Source organism: Amorphotheca resinae (genome assembly GCF_003019875.1).
Source record: "Amorphotheca resinae ATCC 22711 unplaced genomic scaffold M430scaffold_6, whole genome shotgun sequence".
Taxonomy (NCBI): Eukaryota; Fungi; Ascomycota; class Leotiomycetes; order Helotiales; family Amorphothecaceae; genus Amorphotheca; species Amorphotheca resinae.
In genome coordinates, this window is record NW_020194476.1 from 472,947 (window position 1) to 497,021 (window position 24,075).

Genomic DNA, 24,075 nt, shown 5'->3' on the forward strand with positions numbered 1-24,075 from the left:
AGACTTGACTCGTAGGCTCGCAGGCTGGACGACGCGGTGTAGGTGCAAGTCGGATGATGCAGAACCTTGTAAATATTTAAAATCCTGGGAGCACGCTGCTGGAGATCACTCCCTGGTATAAGGCAAGGGCAAGGCAAGGCAAGATGAGTAAGACAGACAGCAAGCTTTAAGCTGATCCTAGACGGAATAATGCTTTCTCTCGGAAGACAGGGCCCGTCGTCGTCTCTCCGTTAAACCGTTTCCCGCTGTCACTGGACCGTAGCCGTATCTGGCGCGAACTAAGATATCTCCACATTATTTACTCCGACCAGGGCACGGCGATCTTCCCGAGGGGACGCAACGAAAGATCGGAATATCGCGACCTTCTTTCTCTCCCTCTTCTCAGTCCTTGATACACCGCACCTGTCACTCTCTTGCTCGGATCAGCCGCCTCTTCACTACCTTAAAAATACCTACGAATTCGCACTCACTACTACCTGCCGTCTTGTACATTGGTTTACCTTCCAGACGTACTGTACCCCACACTTCCCGTACCTGCAGGCAGGCCTAAGAGGTCAAGCTCTCTTTACTCCGTCATTGTGTGCTCCGAGTCTCTTCTCTTTCTCTTCGTTTCCTGCTTGTCGTCCCCGTGTGCTATAATCAGGTGCAGTCTGCACCTAGCGGATTCCTGAAGCCAATATGTTGTAAGTGTCTTGCTCTCCCAGTTACCCGCTCTGCGGGCAAAGTCTCCCGTTCTTGTAGACGGATCAGCACTGATAAGGGACCTTCCAGTGTTCTCCCACCACCCCCAAGATATCCGTCGCAGGCAGCGTATAATCTTGCTGTTGCCAATGGACAAGCGGCGCCCATAATTGAGACGAATAATCTCCTGTCGCACCCGACAGGACCCGAATACCAGCTGGTTGTTGGTGAAGGTCGGTTTTGGCGCACTGGCAGTACATAAGACAGCAGTTGAGAGATAATGGCAGGCACTTATATTCTTAAGGACGACTTGCTCCTTGCGACGCCTCCGCCGCATCCCTCAGAAGCTCAGATAGTAAATCCCAACCCTCTCGCGACAACACCGCAGCCGCCGACGGCGGGGACTAAAGTTTCCTTACTGTCCCTAAGTTCTCGAGCAAGCCCACCCCTTTTATATAGGGCCGATACGAATAGGAGTGCTCGATCAGGGATTCAAACGAGCATACAAGAGCATCCCAGTGAAGAGCAAGCCTCTGCAGATGTTCCCCCTAGCAGTGATGGAGGGACATCTGTGTCTGGTAGCACCAAGCCTTCCCGCTCACTCGGATCTGCTCCAGCCTTTGGCGAAGGAAACTCGATGCTGTCAGGAACAAGTAAGGATACCTCGAAACGACGAAAGCCGAAGAACAATATTGCAAAGAGCAACTCATCTTTCATCTCTCGATGTATTGTCCACGAGAATATGGCAAAAAGGATACAAGACCGTCCAGCAGACGGCTACTTCGCATTCGCAAACATAAACAGAGCTTTCCAGTGGCTTGATTTATCTTCTCCGCAAAAGGTAAGAAGGTTTATACTTAGTGGACCTGGCAGTTGCTAAAAGCCAGCAGGTTGACCACCTGACAAAAATTCTCTTCACCAAGGGAAATTGTCTTTGCCACGATATAAATCAAGTCACCAAGGCAATAAATCATATTGACCTTATAATGGGCTTCTCTACGGGGGAAATTATCTGGTATGAACCCATATCTCAAAAGTATACCAGACTGAATAAGAATGTACGTAATAAATCTACCCCCCCTGTGGTTGGCGACAGAACTGATCGTAGTAGGGTATTATCAACGGAACTCCTGTCTCTGAGATTCGGTGGATACCAGGTTCAGAAAATTTATTCTTGGCAGCACATATGGATGGGTCGCTCGTGGTTTATGATAAAGAGAAGGACGACGCAGCTTTCTCGCCCGAAGAGAATGGTAACCAAACAAATGGTCACTCTACCAGCGAGGACAGCGTGAGGCGTGTTCCCCCAAAGCTTCACATTGATAAATCAGTTCACTCGAAAAACCAAAAGGTTAACCCTGTCTCGTTCTGGAAACTGTCGAACCAACGTATAAATGCATTTGCATTTTCCCCTGACAACAGGCACATTGCAGTCGTCTCGGAGGACGGAACTCTGCGAATTATAGACTATCTCAAAGAGCAGTGCGTACTACTGAAACTCCTTATCTACCATTGCTAACATATTGTCAGACTCTTGGATATCTACTCGAGCTATTATGGCGGGTTTCTTTGCGTATGTTGGTCGCCTGATGGAAAATACGTCCTCACGGGCGGCCAGGATGATCTTGTTTCCATCTGGTCTGTTGCAGATTCGACCATTGTTGCCCGTTGTGAAGGACATCAATCGTGGGTCACAGCTGTATGCTTTGATCCATGGCGGTGCGATGATCGAAATTATCGATTCGGCAGTGTGGGTGAAGATTGTAGGCTCTTATTATGGGACTTCAGCGTCGGAATGTTGCATCGGCCGAAAGCGGTAAACCGACTATCTCGTCTTTTGATGTTTGCAATAACAGTGCTGACACAGTAAACAGTCCTCGGTGAGGCAGAGAGGCAGCGTCTCTTCTCGCTTCGCCAATCCTCTTCAAAGGGCAGAAACGCAGAATACGAATCTATCTAGGTTAAGATCGAATTCGAGTAACTCCGCAGATACTGAAGTAGAACGCCCCATTGAGCATCCCGTAGAGCCCAGGGCCAAAATAGCCATGTTGCCCCCGGTCATGGTACGTATTGCCCATATTCTCCCTTGGATACTCTCCCAATATTAACGCTACGTAGTCCAAAGTAGTCGACCCAGATCCATTGTGTTGGCTAGAATTTACGGAAGACTCGATACTCACAAGTTGCAAGACCGGTAAGTCACCACAGTTCGTGCTATAAGCAAAGACCAGCATTGATCCAAATTGTAGGACATATTCGAACTTGGGACCGACCTCGAGATGCTGGAAGCGGGAGTAAGCCTAATTCAAGATCATCATGAGTATGTAGAAGTTTCTGTTTAGTTGGTCTGTACTAGGATAGGAAATTAATATATTTATTTTCCATGTTCGTATTGCAAAAGTTCAGCCCAGTGGCTTGCAAGGGTGTGTCTTTCTACTAGGCAAGTCATATGTTCCCTCTCTTCTTCTGCCTACCTACGTTTTAATTCAAGAAGCCTTTACTAGTTAGATATACATTGCCAGAGCCTTGCCCATAGAGTGGAAATGACTGGTCCTTGGTACACGAATGCTTGGTATCACAAACCCCTGACAATCCGCCGAATCTCGAAGGAACATCAAGATCCCTGAATGCATGGAAAGGAAGCGACTCAATGACATTAAACGTTTTCACGAATCAAACTGTTGCCGGTCACCGACTGCCTTTATTGAAGTCTTTCCTGGGGAACCAACTCGATGCGACATAGCAGCATAGCACCGATACCACTGATAATCTTGTAGTTGGAGGATGAAGACCGACCGACTCAGCTTATTACTATTCTACTAGCATATTGTCTTACCTCTTTTTTCCTGGATAGAAGCAGGGGATTTTAGATCCTCATCCAAAGGTAGTCAGTCCAATTGTGTATTTATCGATATCAGAGGCAATGCTGCTGCTCCATCTTGAAAGCCCTGGCCAAGTCTACCAGAGTTTAGCCACCATCAAATAAATGAGAATCAATCATGGGATCTAATATAAAATACGAGTTTCTGTTCTATCTGGTATACTCATACTGCGTATCCCAAGATGTGTACAGAGAGCTATGTGGGTGGTGAGGAAGAAGTTGAAGAAGATGAGGATGATGGTGGTGGGTTTGAACGGATGAACTGTTTGACTATCTTTGGGAGGGCAAATTCACTGACGTTGTTGTGATTTGCTCTTTTTCGTTGTCATTTTCATTTTTTGTTGTTAGATTGTATATTGTGTTTCACAACGAGACTATATACTATGTGCCTATCCGATGGTTCTCAACGTAATCCAATGTTATCACCCAGATCCCATCTCTAGAAATCATCGTACTGAAGGCTAGCCATGATATTGTGCGTCGATCTCTTCCTCTTCTTGCTTCGGGTTGTATACTTGCTACCAGACCAAGAACTTGCGGTCAAAATCATTAATATACTTTGTGAACTTTGACACGAATTTCGTCTTTAGCATCTCTTAGTCTACCCGTGTAGTCTTGCTTAAGCCTTTGTACGACCATGAGAGCCATGGAGCAAAAGCCTCCGAGTTTCGTTGGCGGTTAGGGAATATTTATAGAGGGGATGAACAGAATGGTAGAGGAACTAGCTCATGATTCTTCTCTGCTCCTGATTATAACAGTCACCCGGAATTGTCCCGAATGATGGGGTATTGGAATCGAAAGCGGTTCTTCTGTTTGGCTTTGCTTGGTTCTGTGGTCGAGCGGCTTAGGACTTTCTGGCCTCCTCTGTTGGGCGGGAAAAGTGGGAGAATGAGATAAATTGCGACGTGCAACAAAACTCCACGTTTCAGAGTCAGGATGCAGTTGCATATAATGACAATCCCGCTCCCATCGAAGCCACACTCCGAATCTTGTCGTTGGTGCGATAAGGACAGAAATGTGCTGAGCCCTCACCCGGCTCACCCAATCAATCACCCACGCTCAGGTGAGCGGCGCCGCCCTAGGCCCTCGGCAGCGCCGCCTTCAGGCAGACCTCATCTATAAATCCATCCGCTGCTTTCCTCACTTCGACCAGCTCCAGAGCTGCTTTGCCTTCCCAACACTTGATCCTTGTGCCCGCCTTGATGTGCGCCCTCGCGGCTCTGCTGTCTGTTCGCCATCCGCGGGCCCGTAGCGGCCTCCTTTCATCGACCATCTCTCGCTCTTGGGCCCTCTACTAACTACCGTTGCACTTCGAATTCATATTGAGATTGATGAGTCTCGCTACGACGGGTACTCACTACGCTGAGGAACGATAGCTTTATTTCTATTTCTCGTGGTCACGCCAGAGAAGCACACCAAAGCCTGGACTCGATGATCCGGCGCCTCCCCTCACACATGTGTTATTACACTGAGCCAGCAGAAATAGAAGGCCGCCTCTCCCCTGGGCCCTCCTCGCATTGGTTGAAGTACGACTAGAGGATTGGGAACGGGAAACGGCTCCCTGGCAGGTCGTCGACACTACAGGGTGATGCGAGAACGCCGCAGCAAGTTGGTTGCATCCTCTGCGCGCTCGACAGACAGCAGCCAAGCAAATCCTCCTCGGGTTGCGGACTGACACGGGTGGACTCGGAAGAGAGTGCTTGGCAGGTTATCGGAAAGAAGCCAGGGCAAAGCTGTCTCTGGAAACCTCTGGTGGTAGCCGCAGGTTCAGACACTCACCTGTCTCCTCCACGAGCCTTGTTTCCGTTTGTGAGTTGAGAATATATGATTCCTATGCTGTGGAGCTTGGGCATCGAGCAGCACCTTCAAAGGTAATTTGATTGTAGTAGCGTACACTCTTATCCGTTGCTTACCGTTATGTTTTGTTTTGAGCCCGCCTACAATCCTAGTGGAAGTCTACGGTCGTAATGACACACACATCTTACATGATGATGCTGCGGAAGCTGTGTGTTATGGCACGAGGCCCTCTGCTTCAACGAGGGAAGAAATTTCTATATAAATATAAATATAAGATGGATTGGGACTAGCTTATTGACTACTCCTTGGGTATGATCAAGCAGAGAAGAATATCGACCCCAAGTGGCTGTCCTCCCTCACTCAGCTAGCACACAGGAATTAGATAGGAGAGAAAACAGTCTCGCGAGCCCCATCCTTCCACGTCGTTCTCCTCATTGTGCGGTATAGCCTCCATCAACTACATATGCCCCACCGGTACACCAACCCGCTCCGTCCCCGGCAAGGAAAACTGCCATCTTGGCAATATCCTCCATCCTCCCCATCCTTCCCCAGGGATGTAACGCTGCCAGCATGGATTCCGCTTTCTCCGTACCGTGCTCCGCTTTGAGAGGCGCCAGCATGTTTGTATCGGTGAATCCTGGGTTAATGCAATTCACGTGAATCCTGTCCTTGGCACATTCCAATGCCACCGCCTTGGTCATCTGCAGCACTGCGCCCTTGGTTGCTGAGTAGCAGGATGTGCCCGAGAATCCGACCAGGCCAACAATACTGCACATGTTGATCACCCAACCTCGATCTCCGGTAGGGCCTCCCCAAGGCTCCTGGCGTAGCATCTGCGCTATGGCGTACTTGCAGCCAAGCCAAACGCCTTTGCCATTGACTGCCATGTCGGCGTCCCAGACTGACTCGGGCGTGTCTTGAATACGTGGGAAAACTTTGCCCGCTTTCGCTTCTGCGAGGATGCCGGCGTTGTTCACCATGATGTCCAGGCGGCCAAACTCTTGGACGGCTCGAGCGACCGTAGCCTCCACGCTTGCAGCTTTTGTCATGTCGCATTCCACGAAGATGGATCTTGGTTTGCCGTTGGCACTTTGTGCATTTAGCAGCTCGTGCGTGGGGATTCTGGGGCCGGGTGATGATTCCGGAGCATTCGGGGAGAGGTCTGCGCAGACAACAGAAGCTCCACTGGCGGCGTAGGCGAGGGAGATTGCGCGGCCGAGGCCAGAGGACGAGCCGGTCACAATCGCGATCTTACCTGCAAGAGAGCCAATATGCGGCAGAACAGAGGTAGCCATTGTCGAGAGGTCGATCGATCGATAGATATGATTGATGGGGATTGATGGATATTGCGACGCCTTCAGGAGCGACAGGTGTGAATGAAGGGGAGAAGGCCAAAGAGAGAGAAGTTGTCTTCGAGGGCAAAAGAGAGAGGAAGACCAGAGCGGCGTGAAGTCTGGGGGGGCGTGGTTTAAGCAGCTCTCACAATGATTAGAGTCTGGAGACGGCCGTTAGCTAGTTCCAAATGGCGGAGAAGAAATAGATACCTTAAATAGACAGACCAGGATAAGGGAGGATTGTCTTCGGCTTGGCTTCCCCATATTACATGGATTACTTGCTTTCTCGCAACAGGGATACGAAGTGATAGATGATCAACCCCTCAGTTCCCCAGCCGCGGAAGCGAAAATAGCCAAAGAAAAATAAGTGGCTGTCGACCATGTGGGGTATAACACATGGGCTAGGGAGACTGGAGATGCGGGGAGTGGGAAGAAGGCATTATTGTATAGGGAATAGGGAAGCATTCGGTATTATCAATCGGTTAACTAAGGTACCTTACCTACCTAGAGCGTGGGAAACAAGAGAATACCTTAGTCGTGCAATACTCAGGAGTCAGCCCCCGCCCGGCGGCATAATAAGGTGACAAGCGCATTGAGAATTCCGTGGGATTATCAATGCAAGCGATGCTACCTAAGGACGGGACCTACGACCCTTTCTAGTAATTCCACGGAAAAACCGCATATTTTATGGAAACATACCTTACCTTAGGTACCTTATAGAACATACATATCTTATAGAACATATAATTTAAAACAACTCTCTTGTTGTTCTCCATCCGTCTCCCAGATTTCAAGAGTCACTTTCAAACTCATCACAAAGCAACAAAATGCCCTTCGGTCAGATCAAGACTACGGATGTGAATCATGGCATCCCGATCCATTCCCCTCCGTATCCATCTACAAAGGACGAATTCTCAGACATAGAATGCCTTTCTATCACGTACTTCACCGAAGCTAAAGCTGTCGCTCCATTGCTTCCCGAAGAACTTGAGATTGAAGACGAACCGCTCGTTACATTCACCCTCTTCAAGTACGGGGCCAGCCCAATCGGACCCTACACCGAATTCGTTTCTCAAGTCGAAGTCAAATGGAATGGCAAAAAATACGATTGGACAATAGGGCTCGTCCTTGACAATGAGGGCGCCATCTTCTCTGGCCGCGAAAAGTACGGCATTCCCAAGGTCTTTGGAAACGTGGTGTGGGATCCGTCCTCCACAAAGCCGGCTCCGTCGGGGTACCTGAGCGGGCATGTGGAGCGACCTTTCGGGTCGAAGATTGTGCAATTTGGCTTCAAGCCACAGCAGAAGATCCAAGGAGTGGGGCCGATCCCAGAGCCGGAGAAGTTCAGTCTTCACCTGCGCTCGATCCCGTCTCCCAATATTGGCATGCCGCCAACGATACGAGAGTTCGTGCCACTCAACTTTCACTTGACGGAAGGGGAGATTTGGACGGGTACACCGTCGCTCGGCTTTACGGGGGTTTCTGATTTCGATCCTGTACATAAGTTGCCCGTTGTTCGTTATCAAGGTGGGACCTTTGTGCGACATGGCGCCGCAGTCCTCGAGCCTGTCCCCAAGACGTATCAGATTTAAAGGCCGGGCAGAATGTTATATGCATTGCCGGTAGTCAACTGTCAAATAGAGCGAATTAGGACGAATATAGAGACGAATTCAAGTCGATTGAACTGAGTTGAATTGACTACTGAACGGAGAGTGAAACAGAGGCTATTATATACAGGTAAAGTGGCAAATCGGGACAACGCATCCACGGTAATAGATCCCTATTATCTACAGTAATAGTGGATTAACCACGGCAATAAGAGGGATCCAGAGGTAAAGTGACAACTCTCTATCAAACTCTGAGTAAAATCTGACTCCTGGTCCGGCGGTAATACCGTATTACCCGATTAGGAAGTCGACTTATCGTTTAACAGTCCAGTTTCCAACATCACCCTAACGCTGCACTTCTCAAAGGGCGGATCACGGGGAACGCAGAGTGTAGTCGGTTCCTTATTCAGTGAAACAGTGAAAACTTATATATTGGCTCTCTAGAGGTGTAAAGAAGTAAAGAGGGATGTGTGTGTGACAACCTTTTCATCCTGTCACGGAGTCACCTACCTAAGCAACCCTGAAAGCATGAGTTCAACCAGTATCAGGTTCACCAGTATAAATTCTTATGGATCAATCCCTTGAATCCATTCATTCCTATTCAAAGGATCCTCTGTATCCTTCAAATAGACTCTTATCCATTTATTCGGCTATATTATTATATAGGCTGTGCAATGGGTCCCCATATGTTGGGTTTTTATATATTGATAACCCAACCTAAAGGATCCAACCCCGTGGGGTGGGTTTTGGCAAGTAGCTACTAGGCCCAACCCATGGGTTGCTAAGAACCCAACACGTGATTTGCGCCTCAAAAATATCACCTGGTGATATAGCACATGATTATAAGCCCTACTGATTTTTCTACTAATTAACTCTCTACCTACCTACCTTAGGTGTTGCGAATGTATCACAGCTACCTACCTATAGTACAAAAGTGCCTTAGTGCCTTAGGATACCCCATGGATTGGGTCCTATTCACCCTAACCCACCCCATGGGGTGGGTACCCTAACCCATTTGGGTGCTGATACGCGACCCCCCAATTGTTATACGAACCCCCCTCAACCGAATGCGTCGGCGGTGAGTTGGAAATGTAGGTAGTATATGAGTTACTTTTAACGTGCTATTTGAACTACTATTTGAACTGTTATATGGTCTCTATATGGCCCTCTATATGGCTCTCTTAACGTGATATGCGCGCTGTTATTTAGGCGCTACAAAGCATTAAAAATATACCTAGTGTTATACTGTAGGTACTGCTAATCATTAGGTACTGCCAGAAATCTCTGTTCTGCCGGAAAGGGGGGGGTTAGTATAACAATTAGGGGGGACCGCATATCATGACCCACCCATTTCGCGGGGTTCTGCACAGCCTAGCTATATATAAGGGGATTCGTCCCTACCTATACTTCACATAGAAATACACTTTTACTTCACATTTCCTCATACCTGCATATTCGCTTAAATACCCGGAAACGTGTTACGTAAACTCTCCAGAAGCCTATCGACGCTGACACTTTACACGTCGTCTGAGGAATGTTCTGCCCAACAAAGCTCTGAGCCTCTGACCTTGCCAGCATCTAACAACTTCTGACCACGACTACGACATATGTGCCCTGCAACAAACCACAGCCGACCGAGGATGCCGGGACCAGGCGGGAAAGCCGGCATTGCCGAGCGAAAGTATACCTCCAGGGCATGTCTAGCCTGTAGGAAGCGCAAAGTCAAGGTCTCTCTTGTCTAGCACCTCATCAACGTAGATACAATCTGCCACCATATATGCTAACTTGCGCTTAGTGCGATAACGACCACCCAAAGTGTTCTAACTGCCGAATGTATGATGTTGACTGCGTGCTTGGCGAGGACAGACGAAGGTAAATTGTCTCTCTCTAGAGCTACTTTCCTCCCTTACTTTGCCACAAAGGATCAGATGAACCCTGATGGATACAGATAGTCTGACCTAAACTGCGCTTGAACAGACTCTCTGGGACTGCCCGTAATGCTATTGCCAATTCCAGTAGTGACCTTCTCGGGTCGAACACCCTGGACGGACAGGCGGCCACTATTGCAAGTCAAACAGTTCATGATCGCTACTACATAAACCAAGGATCGAATGTCTGTACAACTAACCAGCCATACGCCGCTTCGCAAAAGAAGCTGTTGCCCTATGACCTTCCAACCGCCGCCGACGGCCAAGAACATCAAGCCGCAGAAATAGGATTTCATCCCGATACTGTAGCAGCGACACCAGCTATACCCCAGAGTTGGGAGTCATATATTGGCTTGATGGAGGCCGATCAGATCCCATTTGATCCCACTATAGTTGATTTGAATACAGGCATAGACGAATATGAAAACACGTTGTTCAACTGCGCTCACGAGGACTGGCCGGAGCATCCCAGCGGCAGTTCTATTACCCACAGCTGTATATCCTCCAGTCAGAATATGACCTCAGCTATGTCAGAAAATCAATTATCCTCATCCTCCACCTCAGAGGTAGGCGATGTGGCGCCCGTGCAAATAGCTCGATCATCTGAGAATGCTGACGGGGAGGGGGCTCAGGGGGGTACGGTTGACGATATCACGACACAGATAGTAAGCCGCCTCGGACGTCTTCAAATCGCCGAGGATGGCCAACCACGGTACTTTGGTGCCACAAGCAATCTGCACATTCTGCACAACGGACCCTCAACACTGTTTCCACCAAATATCCGCAATTTGTCCGAAGATGGGGAGGCTGCTGTGGTTCAAGCAGGTCTTCAATGGCAAGAAGATGTTGACTATGAGGACTATCTCATCAGCCTCTTCTTCTCTTGGCATAATGAGTTCATGTGGATTGTAGACAAGGCGATCTTTCTCAGGGAGAGGGAACGTGTCAGGCATGGCGAATTTAGTGATCTCTATTCTCCAACACTCGTTAATTCTATGTAAGCTTATCGACACTGTACCCCCATCTTGATAGACGTGTCACTAACATGCGCTCTCCCTTCACTAGATATGCGATTGGCGCTTCGTACACAAATCGGCCTCATCCGGCCCTTCATAACAATGCTGCCGAATTCTTCGGTTCTCGTGCTAAAGTATATCTTGATATTGAAGCAGACAGCCCTACTATTGCAACCCTGCAAGCTCTTCTGATCCTATCAGCACACGAGGAAGCTAATATACGGGACTCTCGTGGTATGTATAGATTCGGCCACTATTAAAGCTTACAACGCTAACATACACCTAGGCTGGATTTACTGCGGTGAGATAGGTTCCTAGAGTTAGTTAGGGACACTCCTCCGTGCTGACATATGATAGGAATGGCTATCCAGATTATTTCTGATCTAGGCTTACATCGTGATCTAGAATCCGAGTATGGGAGGTTAGGTCCTCCTGGTAGAGAGGACGAGATTGTAACGTTACGGCGGAACCTGTTCTGCTCTGCGTACACTGTTGAGACGTAAGGTAGATTCCTTCTATATCTAATGATATTTTCTAGTACTTCATACTTGGCATCAGAAACTAATAATATCATAGGCTGTGGAGTTCTGGTGCTGGGCGTCCATCACTAATGGGGACCTTTTCGCATTGTCTCCCGCAGCCAGTCCCTTTGAGAAACTATCAATGGGAATACTACTCGGATCAATATAGTACGATAGCGTTTCCTGACGGATTCGATTTTGGAGCAGGTGCTGAGGTGCATGTTTACCTTTTTGAGTTATGCAAGATGATGGCTAAAGTATCAGAAGTTCTGTATGACATTCTTATATACCCGAATAGTATTTCCTTGCTGACTCGAGAACAGATATACTGGACGCCATACTCCTTTAGATAACCTTCATTCCTTTGTCTGTGAAATGGACATGAAGTTTCAGCAGTGGTTCGCCACACTTCCAAGGTCGTTGCACGTCGATACGTCAGAACCGGTCAAGACGATATACCTTCCAACAGTAATACAACTACAGTAAGAGGCCGCTCTGCCTAATAATCTTCAGGCGCATTATTCTGACTCTTACAGTCTGCAGTATCAGGAAGCAATCATCCTTCTACATCGGCCATTCCTTTCCGAATCCGGGTCTCCGCAGACCTCGAGCTCGCCTGGAGAGTATATGGCTTCTAGTGGGAAAGATGCATTCTATAGATGTTTTGACGCCGCCCAGAAAGTGTGCGCCTTATTATCCCTTTTCCGAGGCTATTATGGTTTACGGAACTCTCATATACAGACGGGCCATGTCGCTATGACCGCGGCACTAATTCATGTCTTCACTCTTCGTTCCTATGGCCCTAGGAGCGTTGAGAGAATGAAGGCGCAGGAATCACTCCTGACGTGCGTCCAGGCGCTCGGGGAGATGAGCCAGACATACAAAAGTGCGTCGAGATCGCTAGAGGTCCTTACATCTCTAAGGCAGTGTTGGCAGCCAGGCATATTCGCAACTCATAAAAGAAAGAGATAAGGGCACGATTAATATATATTATTCAATATGTTAGACGGATATTCAGGATATTCAGAGAGTCTTAATTTCTTGATTTGAGAGCAGGAGTGGCTGTCTATTATTACAGGAAGGTTAAAAGAACTAGGTGTTGAAAGAAGGCATGTAGCCTAAACGGGACTGGCATCCATCCTCAAAGGAACTAGGTACCTTAGCTATGGAAAGCTCCCGCGTAAGGGAAGCAGCCGCACGCACGAGGTAAAATCTGGAGATGCTTGTTTTTGGTTGGCTTGCAATCGACTTATGGCTTGGTATTCAACTCTACGGAGTACGCGGTTCATCGTGTCATTTGTCGATGAACCGGTTTTTGAACTGCTTAAGCTTGGTAGAACTGTCATCCAAGTTTCTTTTCCTGATGCTAGACAGGCTGCCGCAAATTTGGCCCTAGATATAAGCACCCCCCCGGCATTAACCCAGATGGCGTACCCAACCAACCAAGCTTACCGTTCAATTTCAGAGTTAGGTCAAATGTTTGTTTATCTTCAGCGCAAAGCCGTTCACGGTGTCTCTTTTGAATTACTTGGTCAAAGTTGCAAAGAGTATGGAGAGTTATCATAAGTATGGTTTGATTTATTGGAGGGCAAGCCCTCAAAATCATACAAGCGGCATTCGCCTGAACTGCAGAGGGACTTTTTACACAAAAACCTCTACAAGTTGCGTTTCGTATATACATGGAATCGTATACACAGACAATTCCTTCCAGATCATCTGATTGCGAGCCGCTCTGAACGTCCATTCGCGACCACCCCCTTTGACCGACTGACAGAGACGGAACCAGCGTCTTGTCGAATTCCGGATTGTGGTGGTTTGGATCGATGTTGCAATGTTACCCCGCGGGCATGTAAGAATAGTTCGCTAACGACGCTTCCTTTTGTGTTGTTTTGTGAGTTGCTTTTTGTGCTTGCCTTTCAAATGTGTTAGATTATGAAACCTAGTCGAGGTATAGGGGCACTTACTATGTGCTTGATAATTGCTGTCCCTTCGATGAGGAGGGGGTTCTTTTGGTGGTTGTTGTTTGGCTTAGAACGTATTTGATTCTGACGCTAAGTCGAACTGTCGAAGTAGGATGTAGTGACCAGCACACGATCTCTACGACTGATATTTTTGATGGTTTTTTGTCTGTTTTAGACGTATTAGGTTCTGGCGCCATCTTGAAGTATAAGGATAAGGTACTTACTATGTGGTTACTAGCGCTGCGCTCCCTCCGACTAAACAGATATCCCATGACTTTCGCTTTTCAGGGAACCGATCACGTGAAATAAACTTCGACGAACGACGAGTCAAAATGCTAATGACGGAATCACCCAGACCAAAAGGTATTTCGTGCCATGGAAATTTTTCTATAAGCTTCTCGCTTGAACGCTGGTTTCTCTCTCTATTTTTTTGGTTTCGAGTAGTGGTTCTCCGACCCAAGAATTAGGTGGCTGATCACCTGAAGAAAATGCTGCCAATTCTCTTCATGAGAGATCTGGCACTGACTTTTTTCCTAAGAGATTCGGCGCTGATCTTCTTCCTGAGAGATCGGGCGCTGATTTTCACTCTGAGGGATCTGGCAAGATCCATGAAAGTAATCTCTGGTTCGACGTCGATGAGGGTGCAGGATCGTTGGAGTTCGGCTTCGACAAGGTCCGCGAACTCAACTGGCGAGGTAATATCGCGGAAGTAGGAGAGTTTGGCTTCCGCGGCTTCGAGGAGAAGAACGTCGTATGAGGTGGTACTGTCTGCGGAAATGCGAGACATGTTCAGCTTGACGGAGCCGATGGTGTAGGACATCTTGAATTCAAAATTGAAGATGTGCGTAAAAGTGTAGTTGTTTGATGTCTTGAATCGGATGATTGTAGACGGTTGCAAGGAGTATGGTTGTTTGAGAGCTTGAATCTGATGATTGAAGAGGCTTGGTAACAAGACTTTGTGATGCTTGGGCAGCAATATTGGAGAGAGAAGATGAATGTATGGGAGAGGGAAAAAAGAGACAAGGTGGGAAACACTTTCTCTCTTATACCTGGAGAAATTGTAGCATAGAGGTAGCGAGGATACTAAGATTGGTAGTGTACCATGGATTCAAATGCCCGCGATAAACAAATATCAACCTTGTCAGTCTGCAATACAGTAGGGGGTTCGAGGAGTCACCGGATCTCGCACCTTGATGACCTTACCCTTCTGGCAACCTTCCAACCCAAAAGAGCCTCGTTGACAGCGACTGGTGATCTTAAGCTCTCCATGAAAGTAGATATGGCTTGTTAAATACCCCGGATTAATTTAAATGCCCACACTGCCACCAGTTGCTGATGACAGTCAACACCTAGGGCCTAAATGATGCTCGTATATAAAGAGTAAGAAATAGGCTTCGAGGCACGAAATTGACTCACTGCGTTACCATACATTTCGAAGATCTTGGCTGTCACCCGGCCCAACCTTGAGGGAGAGGGACCCCATGAAGTGTGGTTGGGTCCCCGGCTGGGTTAGGTGACTATAGAATCTAGAAACCTTAATTAGACCTAATAGCGATGAGTATATAAAAAACACCCCCCCCAAAAAAACTGAAAATAAAGAAAAGAATGCTCGATTCAATTGACAGCCTGGGTTCAATTTAAAGGGGCAGAAATGATAAGCGAAAACTGCCGGCCAAAAGAACACGATGCAAATGATAATTCGAGAACACTGCCATTGAGATTCTGATTTTGATAATGAAAGACTTTACCTGTATAGGTATCTATCCAAGGAGGTTTGTACGGTTGTAGGTGATGTTCGAAGAAGAGGCAGGTAGAACTTGATAGCACAACAAGCAGCAACGCAGATAGAGTCATAGGTCATGTCTTCTATGTTCTTTGGCATAGCGAAAACAATGGGGAAGATGACAGTCTTATATGTACAGTCGAACCATAGAGTCAATCTACTTCTTTGGTTCCTCCTTCTTTTCCTCTGGTTTAGCTGTTGGTAACTTGAACGTCTCAGGCGTTCTGTCGGCACCCTGTCCAACTTGCTGCACGGCGTTAGCTCAAACGATTAATTAGTGAGAATGGGTTTCGTACCTCCCAAGCAGCTGTTCCTCCCTCGAAATTTCGGAACGCTTGTGTCAATTCCAACGGCTCGACCACGATGCGCTTCTTTTCCTCGTCGTACCGGATTTCCGTGTAACCTGTCAAAGGGAAGTCTTTGCGCAGTGGGTGCCCATCAAAACCATAATCTGTCATGATACGTCGCAGATCTGGGTGACCAACGAAAAAGACACCGAAGAGATCGTAGACCTCTCGTTCGTACCAGTTGGCTCCATCATAAAGACTCGTGATGCTGGGAACGGGCGAGGCCTCATCGGCGTATGTCTTGACTCGAATGCGAGAGTTGTGGCGCACGCTCAGTAGATTGTAGACAACCTCAAATCGCTGATCCCTGGTTGGGAAGTCGACAGCCGTAATGTCCGACACTTGTGTGAATTCGGCAGAGGTATTGTCTACGGAGGATGAGTAAGTCTATTCATAGGCTGTGTAGTAGAATTGGGCTCTTACACTTGAGAAACGAGAACACGGGAATAACGCCAGATGGAGGGATGTATATGACCAACTCGTCTTTCCAAACTGAGAACTGCTGGATGTATTTTGGAAGGCAACTCATCAGCCAAGAGCCGTATCGATGCAGATCATCTGCCTTCGCAGCATACTTGTCGGCAGGATTAATAGGAGGTGCACGAAGTCCTCCGGGGGCATCCGGCTCTCTTGAAGCATGTCGCAAGTTTGGCGTTTCTGAAGAAACCACTACTTGGGCGCTCGGAGTCGACGAGAAGGCGCGGATATTGATCTCGTTGCGACGGACAAAAGCCATCCGAGTTGACCTCAAAGCCGAGGCAAAGGCCCGATGGTTTGAAACCCTCATGGCCATCGTTGATTGTGCAATGGTTCAATGCCGTGATCCCAACTGCGGTATGTTGAAGCTCTGAAGTCGAAAGCAGCCGTCGTTAATCATCGCAGGTGGCGCTAGTCTAAACTTGGTTAAACGCCAAATTTGCGGCAAAGTCGCTGCTCGAGAGCATTCTTCCAACCATCTTCGACCACATACTGTCAACGATACTGCTTTTTCTCACGATATCCACACGACCTTCTTTGGAACCCTTTGCCTTAATACTTGAGTCCACGCGATCCTGAGTATCGATCATTAATCCAGCGTCTCCGTCACCGACGCGCCTCCAGGGGCCTACCACGCGCCTTTTGCCTTCGATATCTTCCGTCATCTCAACTTCAACCTCAATCTCAACTTCCCATCACAAAGCCTTGAAAGATGGCCCCGCAAGCCTCTCAAGACAGCTTCATCGACGAGGAGGATGACACCTGGTATGTATGACCGTCGACTGCGGGCTCTCTGGACCGACCTGCTGAATCCTCCGGATCTCTTACTAACTGTCTTCCAGTCCCCTTTGCGTGGAAGAGTTCGATCTCTCAGATAAAAACTTTCGACCATGCCCTTGTGGATATCAGGTAAGGTTTACCACTTGGTGTATAGCCATCACTGAGCCTATTCTGATGATCCCTTCTCTGCCTTAGGTCTGCCAGTTTTGCTACAACAATATCAAAAATAATATGAATGGTCTTTGTCCTGCTTGTCGTAGACCATATGATGAGAAGACAATAGAGTGGAAAGTTGTTACACCCGAAGAGTAGGATATTTCCCAAGCATCATTCCCTTCCGGCGCTGACTGTCTTTTTAGGATTGCCCAGTTCAAAGCCAAGGTTCAAAAGGAAGCAAAAAAGAAAGCAGAGCAACGGCAGAAGGAGGCACAAAAACGAGAGGTGGAAAGTCTGAACAGAAAACACTTGTCTGGCCTTCGAGTTATTCAGAAGAACCTTGTTTACGTCGTTGGCCTGAGTCCAAGCACACGGGAGGACGAAATACTTCAGACACTCCGAGGGGAGAAATACTTCGGCCAATATGGGAAAATCATCAAGATAGTTGTCAGCAAGGCGAAGTCGACCGAAAATGGCGGGTCTCTTGGGGTATACGTTACCTTCGCCCGGAAGGAGGATGCTGCTCGGTGCATCGCTGCGGTCAATGGTTCCCAAAATGGCGACAGGATATTACGCGCACAACTAGGGACGACGAAATACTGCTCGGCATATTTGCGGAACGAAGTATGCACCAACAAACAGTGCATGTTCCTTCACGAACCTGGCGACAACGACGATAGTTACTCGAGGCAAGACTTATCTTCGATCAACAGTGTGAACACCCAACGGCCCCTTCCAGTCATGGCTTCCTCATCCGGTGCTGCTTCTCGGCAAGTAGCCCAGTCTCAAGCTCCTGCTCAGCAGGCGCAACCCGCCTCTTCTACGTCACAACCTATGGCTCGAGAAGGAAGTAAAGATGGGTCAGACAGTGGCGATGGTTCTGCACTTCCGTCTTCCGCAAGTTGGGCAAAACAACGTAGCAGGAGAGGGAGCCACGCCACAAGTGGTGCAACTCCAAGTCCTGCCATTTCGCAAGCCATGCCAGCAACGACAGAACCAGCGAAAGAGGTTCCCGATTCCGCGGAGGAGCGGCAAGAGCCCGAGAATAAATCCCCTGCTGCCCCTGCCGTCGAAGTATCCGCCTCTACCGACGTACCACGGCCGGATCGGGATCCGGTTCTAATGGACTTGTTGAAGTCTATCAATTCACCATCATTATCTTTCCCATTGGATATGACGCACGAAGCACCGGAATTGGACTCCTTCCCACCCCTCTTCGACAACCAAGGTGGCGAGAAACGAAGAGCTCTTCGTGAGCAACAGGAGGAGGCGAGACTTCACATTGAACAGGAATCCCAGGCGGATCTGAGATCAGTCACAGAACCCGCGGAGGAGGAGGAGCCCGAAACTTGCATGAGTGGTAGTTTACAGCTTGGTGGAGAGCCAGAAGATGGTAGTGGTCGTGAAAGCAGCGTACCTCATGGATTCCATAGCCAACAACGACCGAGTACGCAGCTGCCGATTCAGCGTTCCTCTAACAGCGGGCCATTTGCACCAAGCATCGGACAGAATTACAACGCCCAGAATCTCAGCAATCTGACCTCTATCAACGGACGAACCCTGACACCACAACAACAGCATCAGCTGCTGATACTCAAATCGGGCCAGCCGCAGACTGGGTTTATGGATCAATATCCCCCTGGAATTGGGAACACTCACAGCCAAGGATCTGCGCTGTTCCCGCAGCAAGGTCACAACAGACAATCTTCACGATTTGACTTTGCAAACGGTACTTCAGCGGCTTCTGTTAAACCTTCAGCGAATCCCAAATTCCTGGCACAACAGTCCTCTATGATGCCATCTGCGAATCACGCTCAAGGAAGCCAGTTCTATGGTTCGTCCATGCAAGGTCCTCCACCGGGTCTGAAATCCTCTGGTACACCTCCGATTTACGGTCAAGGTCACTCGTTTGGTGGTTCGATGGGTGGCAACTCTCTTTTTGGCGCGGGCAAGGAAAATACCAACGATATGCTTAATATGCTTCGGGTTCGTGGTGCGGCTGGTGGTAGCCAAGTTCATGATAGCAAGCGTGAGTACATGTTTCCTTCTTTTCTTCAGCAGTACCCATCTGCCTCCTCCACTCCAGCTCCTGCTTCTGGCCTTCAGGCATCGCTCTATGGTCCTCAGACTGGAGCATTCCATGACTTCGGTCAAAAGCAGAAGAAGAAGGGAAAGAAGCACAGACATGCTAACACTTCCTCCTCTGGGGGAGGTGGCTTAGTCGATCTTGCGGACCCGAGTATCTTGCAGTCGAGAATGCAGCACCAGCAACAGAGCAATGCCGGAGTCGGGCAGGGACTGTTTGGCGGACAGGCTCCAGGTGGGTACAATCCGAGCATGATGTATGGCGCGGGATTTGGCCGATGGTAGATACGGCATGGATTATAGGCGTCTTTGTTGGCGGGATCTTGTAGATACTGCATTTCATTTGCGGGTGGGCGGCGTTGACGACCCTTTTAAGGGCATTTGCATTTATGCTCGGTCACGCATCTGTTTTAGCGAGCATGGTAGAGCTCCAAGATGGAAGCTTCGGATGCCCTGGCGTTTGGAAAAACGAGGGACTTTTTATGGCATTGCTTTTTTCCTTTTACTTGACTTCATTTCGAGAACATCAAGGCTTTGGCAGACTTGGCAACAAAGTTACGTCGGGAGATCCATCATCGTCTTCGTCCCCACCAACCTTCATGTACGTTAACGTCCCCGACCCTATGCCAGAATGGCTGGTCAAATATAGCATTCTTACATATTTTGTGCCACCAGTAGCCTCCTTTTTAGCTCGAAGACGATGATGGATTTGTGACATGAAGTTGCCCTGTAGTCAAGCCGGCCTATGGATGTTCTGGAGTGGAAGTTGCTTACTGTTTCCCATCTTAATTGTCACTGAATGCTGACCCATTGTCTTCGATCAGATGACCATGACCTCCCATCACTTGACGCGGCATCCGTCGATGCGCTCGTCGCCGATAACATCGAATTTCCAACTCGAACTTCGACTCCATCTGTTCCTCCTGGCTTTTCTCCGCTTCCACACGCCCATCCGGCGCCTGCGTCTGGTGGTGATGCTGTCCTGAAGCAGCAGTTACGAGCTGATCCAACTTCGGCCACTTTCACTCCAACTCGCGTTCCTCCACACGCCCCAAGGGTTGCTACGCCCCTTGCAAATGTGTTCATTCCTTCTCCGAGCCAAGCTACTACGAGCTCCCAGGGCCACGAGAAGACTGCGTCACAAGCAAAGCAAGATGTAAAGTCATCTGCTGCGGCCGCCGGTCTTGCGAAGTCAATTTCTTCACAGTCTTCTGTCACTTCTCCAGCTCCGCCCGCTCTCCAGCCCGAAGACTTTCCCGCTCTGGAAAGCAGCAAGGTGAGGCCTGCATCGCAGCCTGACTCGGCCAAGACTGCAAGTCCGATGAAAGTCGCGGCGCCCTTGGCAATAAATAAGACATCAACCGCCACATCCACCAGGTCCACCAGCGCCCCGGTGCCTCAGCCAGCCATTAAACCGAGCGAGAAGCGTCCTCCCCCAGGTCTCACAAATATTTCAGTTCCCGCAAAGTCGGCGCCTGTTTTGCCGGAAACACCGGCCAAACTCGCCGTTTCTTCATCCGCATTTCCTCCATTGTCAGCCAGCACGACACCAACTGCCCCCGTTCAGTCTCCCATGACACGGAGCGCAAAAATATTGAGAGTTGCTTCTACACCAAGATCGGAGACACTAACTGCCGGAAGCGGCCCGTCTTCTGCAACATCGGTACATGCACCTCCATTTCCCCCGTCGCGCCAGCCAAGTCTTGCATCAATATCAAGACACGAACGTCCTGGTACCCCCACGAGTGAAATAACTGACAATGCTTCAACTACGTCGGCTTCGATGTCAAGAGCCAACTCTCCACCGCCATCGAAGATAGGTTCTGCGCCTGTAAGAACGACGACAAAAAGCATGCAGAAGAAGCAGCGGGCTCAGAAGGCAAAGGAAAGGGAATTAGTCACAGTGCCAGTTGAGCCCCAACCCGAGGCTGAAATAGCACCAATACAAGGGCGCAAGAAGAAGCAAAAGAAAGAGAAGACCACCAGTGGTACTGCTGGAGGATCGACTCCAGCAGCTAGCAGACCGCCATCTCCCCGTCTAGTGTCAGAACCCGGCACCGGGCCGAGCAACCCGACCGCAGAGGTTGCAGAACGGTCTTCCCAGACTCAAGAGAAACCTACTCCAGTTGAAAGCAAATCAGCAAATAAAACATCGGATTCGAAGGGTGAAGGAAAGGCTAAAGCACATCAACCGGCAGAACCAGAGCCTGTCCCTGCTGCTACCAAAGCTGAAGTGGCAGAGAAACCCATCCCAACCCCAGCCTCAGTCCTCCAGGACCTCATTTCTGCAGGCCTTATTACGGACATAGCTAATCTTTATTTCCTAAAAGCGCCCAGTGTGAATTCTCGTCACCAAGAGATCCAAACGGACTTGCAAAATGCCATTCCAAAGTTGACGATCACACCAGAAGACCGAGCTACCTTACTTTCAGGCCGGCCAGTCCACAAGAATGTGGATGGCCCGAATCGTATTATGCTTACCCCTAACGGAGACTGCGTTCGAAACCTTACTCCCGAGGAGGAAGAGCGGTATCTTGAATTGCAGTCTCGTATTGCACAAGAAGCTGGACCCACTGCTTTCTTCTCTGCGAAGCACCATGCAAATAACGGTTTCTCATTGATTGGAGGTCGCGCTGTGCCAAATGGCCCGCCTTCTTTCTTTCCTCAATCAAACAGCACTACTACGCCTATGGACCCAGTGAGCAAGATTCAACGCGACGAAGCACTTAGCTACATCAACCAATACGTGCTTCCCTCACTATCCACGAACTCGCAGTTGGAAAAGGCGTTGAATGCTAACGCGCTTAACACCGAGCCATCTGCATGGGCGCCATGGGGCAACGAAGTCCTGCCTCCTCGTTCCGAGAATATCGACGGTCTATACGGCGTAGCTGCGGGTTACAACAACGAGGGTATCCTAGCGACAGGCCTGGAAGGTATGACAGCGCATTTTGCGATCGGGAAGGATATTGATCGCGGACAGCCGTTGGGTAATGTTACAATGCTGAGTCTGAGCGAGGCGGAAACCGCGATGCAGCTTGCCAGAAAGGAAACGGAGGCATTGGAGAAGAAGCTTAACGCTCTTCTGAAAAAGAATAGGAAGTTGTTGCTTGGCAGTGGCCATTGATTACGTTTTTTGAGCGCGCAACTACCTGGTTTCGGATTGTCTGAATATGCTATGAGCACTGCGGTCTTCATTCTCATGAAGACCGATGTGCATTGTATTTTGTATTAGTATTGTATACGTTCTGTATAAGGGAACGACACCCCCTCATGGATTGAGGGTAGGCATGGTATGATGAGACGAACACGGCCGAAGGATTTTACGAGTGTATGAGTATCGATAGCATGATTAGAGCAAGCAATTAGACATTCTCTCTTCTCAATCTCTCCAGAACATCAATCATGATCGTTATTCTAATTGTCTTTGTATAACGCTAGCCAAAGCAGTTGATGCTCCGCTGGAGTATCTTCTACACATCCTCATCTCATCAGTCGTAAGGTTATTTTTTTCTTCACCATATCTCCTAGTCAAAGACGCCCGGAAACAAATACTCCACATTCTTTACGCCCTCTGCCCCTCTCCCTTCCTTCTTCGTCATAAACTTGATCATGCCTGAACTCATGCCCTCCCAATGCTTCCCCATAACCATATCGCTATGCTCCTCCTTGCTCAATTTATCAAGCACTGCTCCAACCAGCGACTTTGCATTGGCAGAGTTAGCATTCATGTGACCCATCACCATCTCGACATCGACATCTTCAGCACTGGAGTGCCAGCAGTCGTAATCGGTAGCCATGCAGATCATTTGATAGACCATCTCTGCTTCTCGAGCGAGTTTGGCTTCGGGAAGCGCAGACATGTTAATAACGGAGCCGCCCCAGGAACGGTAGAGATTTGACTCGGCGCGTGTGGAGAATTGGGGTCCCTCTGCATACTTGTTAGATAGGTAGGTAAGGAGAGAGGGATTGCAAGGGGGGACGAACCCATACAGACGACAGTTCCTTTATCATGCAAAACGACTCCATCTCCTGCAAGAGCGTGACCACACTCTCTTACAACCTTCGCGATCTTCTCGTCGAATGGATCCGCAAACCCTACATGCCCGACCACTCCCTTCTCAAAGAAGGTAAATGGCCTTATACCTGTGAAATATACCTATTAGCAACCTATCCATCTCCACCCCATATTATGAGCCCGCGCGACCCCTCCCCCGAACTTTCCCTTACAGATATCGACCTACCCTTTGTACGATCAATAATCTGATCCGGGACCACGAAATCCCTCGGCTTGATCTCCTCCTGCAAACTCCCCACTGCACTGAACGCAATTATAGTCCTCACGCCGATATGTCTCAGCGCCGCGATATTCGCCCTCGAAGGCACTTCATGCGGTGCGATCTCGTGGTGCTTGCCGTGCCGGGACAAGAAGGCAATGGGGACACCGTTGTGCTTTAGGATGTTGATTGGCGCGGAGGGATAGCCCCAGGGCGTCTTAGGGTTCAGGAGGGCGACGGGGACATATCCTGCGAGGTTTTGGAGACCGGTACCGCCAATCACGGCAATATGGACGGGTTCTGGAATTGGAGATCAGTGACTGACTGCTGTTACCGCGGGGTGGACTGCTGGCTTACCGTCAAAGGTGGTCGGGAGGTCGGCCATGGTGCTGTTTGGGTCGCAGATAGCAGTTGTGAGTCCCAGGAGATCCTGAACCAGAGTCC

At 48.9% G+C, this 24,075-nt stretch overlaps 7 protein-coding genes across 7 annotated transcripts; 4 read left to right on the forward strand and 3 right to left on the reverse strand.

Moving 5' to 3' along the window:
• Positions 1–678: 678 nt before the first annotated feature.
• M430DRAFT_50456 (hypothetical protein) lies at positions 679–3,001 on the forward strand (the record flags this gene model as incomplete). The annotated part of the gene is made up of 9 exons (XM_024868152.1): positions 679–683; positions 772–914; positions 969–1,522; positions 1,572–1,739; positions 1,793–2,163; positions 2,212–2,497; positions 2,556–2,744; positions 2,800–2,875; positions 2,931–3,001. 9 exons carry the CDS (start codon positions 679–681, stop codon positions 2,999–3,001), a joined length of 1,863 nt encoding a protein of 620 aa, XP_024720784.1.
• Positions 3,002–5,633: 2,632 nt separating this feature from the next.
• On the reverse strand, positions 5,634–7,012 carry M430DRAFT_120928 (hypothetical protein). Its single transcript, XM_024861793.1, has 2 exons — positions 6,904–7,012; positions 5,634–6,854 (listed from the first exon to the last, which is right to left on the reverse strand). The coding sequence occupies exon 2, from the start codon at positions 6,652–6,654 to the stop codon at positions 5,791–5,793; it is 864 nt and encodes a 287-aa protein (XP_024720785.1). The 5' UTR covers positions 6,655–6,854; positions 6,904–7,012; the 3' UTR covers positions 5,634–5,790.
• A 418-nt stretch (positions 7,013–7,430) lies between these two features.
• Positions 7,431–8,303, forward strand: M430DRAFT_34979 (hypothetical protein). Its single transcript, XM_024866650.1, has one exon. The coding sequence runs from the start codon at positions 7,521–7,523 to the stop codon at positions 8,283–8,285; it is 765 nt and encodes a 254-aa protein (XP_024720786.1). The 5' UTR covers positions 7,431–7,520; the 3' UTR covers positions 8,286–8,303.
• A 1,421-nt stretch (positions 8,304–9,724) lies between these two features.
• M430DRAFT_34980 (hypothetical protein) lies at positions 9,725–13,043 on the forward strand. The gene is made up of 9 exons (XM_024866651.1): positions 9,725–10,027; positions 10,096–10,172; positions 10,278–11,225; positions 11,294–11,478; positions 11,531–11,545; positions 11,602–11,743; positions 11,821–12,036; positions 12,089–12,247; positions 12,302–13,043. The coding sequence occupies exons 1-9, from the start codon at positions 9,941–9,943 to the stop codon at positions 12,735–12,737; spliced, it is 2,265 nt and encodes a 754-aa protein (XP_024720787.1). The 5' UTR covers positions 9,725–9,940; the 3' UTR covers positions 12,738–13,043.
• Positions 13,044–15,766: 2,723 nt separating this feature from the next.
• On the reverse strand, positions 15,767–16,649 carry M430DRAFT_102354 (hypothetical protein; the record flags this gene model as incomplete). The annotated part of the gene is made up of 2 exons (XM_024860787.1): positions 15,767–16,224; positions 16,280–16,649. The coding sequence occupies 2 exons, from the start codon at positions 16,647–16,649 to the stop codon at positions 15,767–15,769; spliced, it is 828 nt and encodes a 275-aa protein (XP_024720788.1).
• A 396-nt stretch (positions 16,650–17,045) lies between these two features.
• M430DRAFT_101825 (hypothetical protein) lies at positions 17,046–19,639 on the forward strand (the record flags this gene model as incomplete). The annotated part of the gene is made up of 4 exons (XM_024860748.1): positions 17,046–17,098; positions 17,176–17,242; positions 17,309–17,421; positions 17,473–19,639. The coding sequence occupies 4 exons, from the start codon at positions 17,046–17,048 to the stop codon at positions 19,637–19,639; spliced, it is 2,400 nt and encodes a 799-aa protein (XP_024720789.1).
• A 3,242-nt stretch (positions 19,640–22,881) lies between these two features.
• Positions 22,882–24,016, reverse strand: M430DRAFT_66472 (hypothetical protein; the record flags this gene model as incomplete). The annotated part of the gene is made up of 4 exons (XM_024869228.1): positions 22,882–23,285; positions 23,342–23,500; positions 23,599–23,931; positions 23,989–24,016. 4 exons carry the CDS (start codon positions 24,014–24,016, stop codon positions 22,882–22,884), a joined length of 924 nt encoding a protein of 307 aa, XP_024720790.1.
• Between the last annotated feature and the right edge of the window lie 59 nt (positions 24,017–24,075).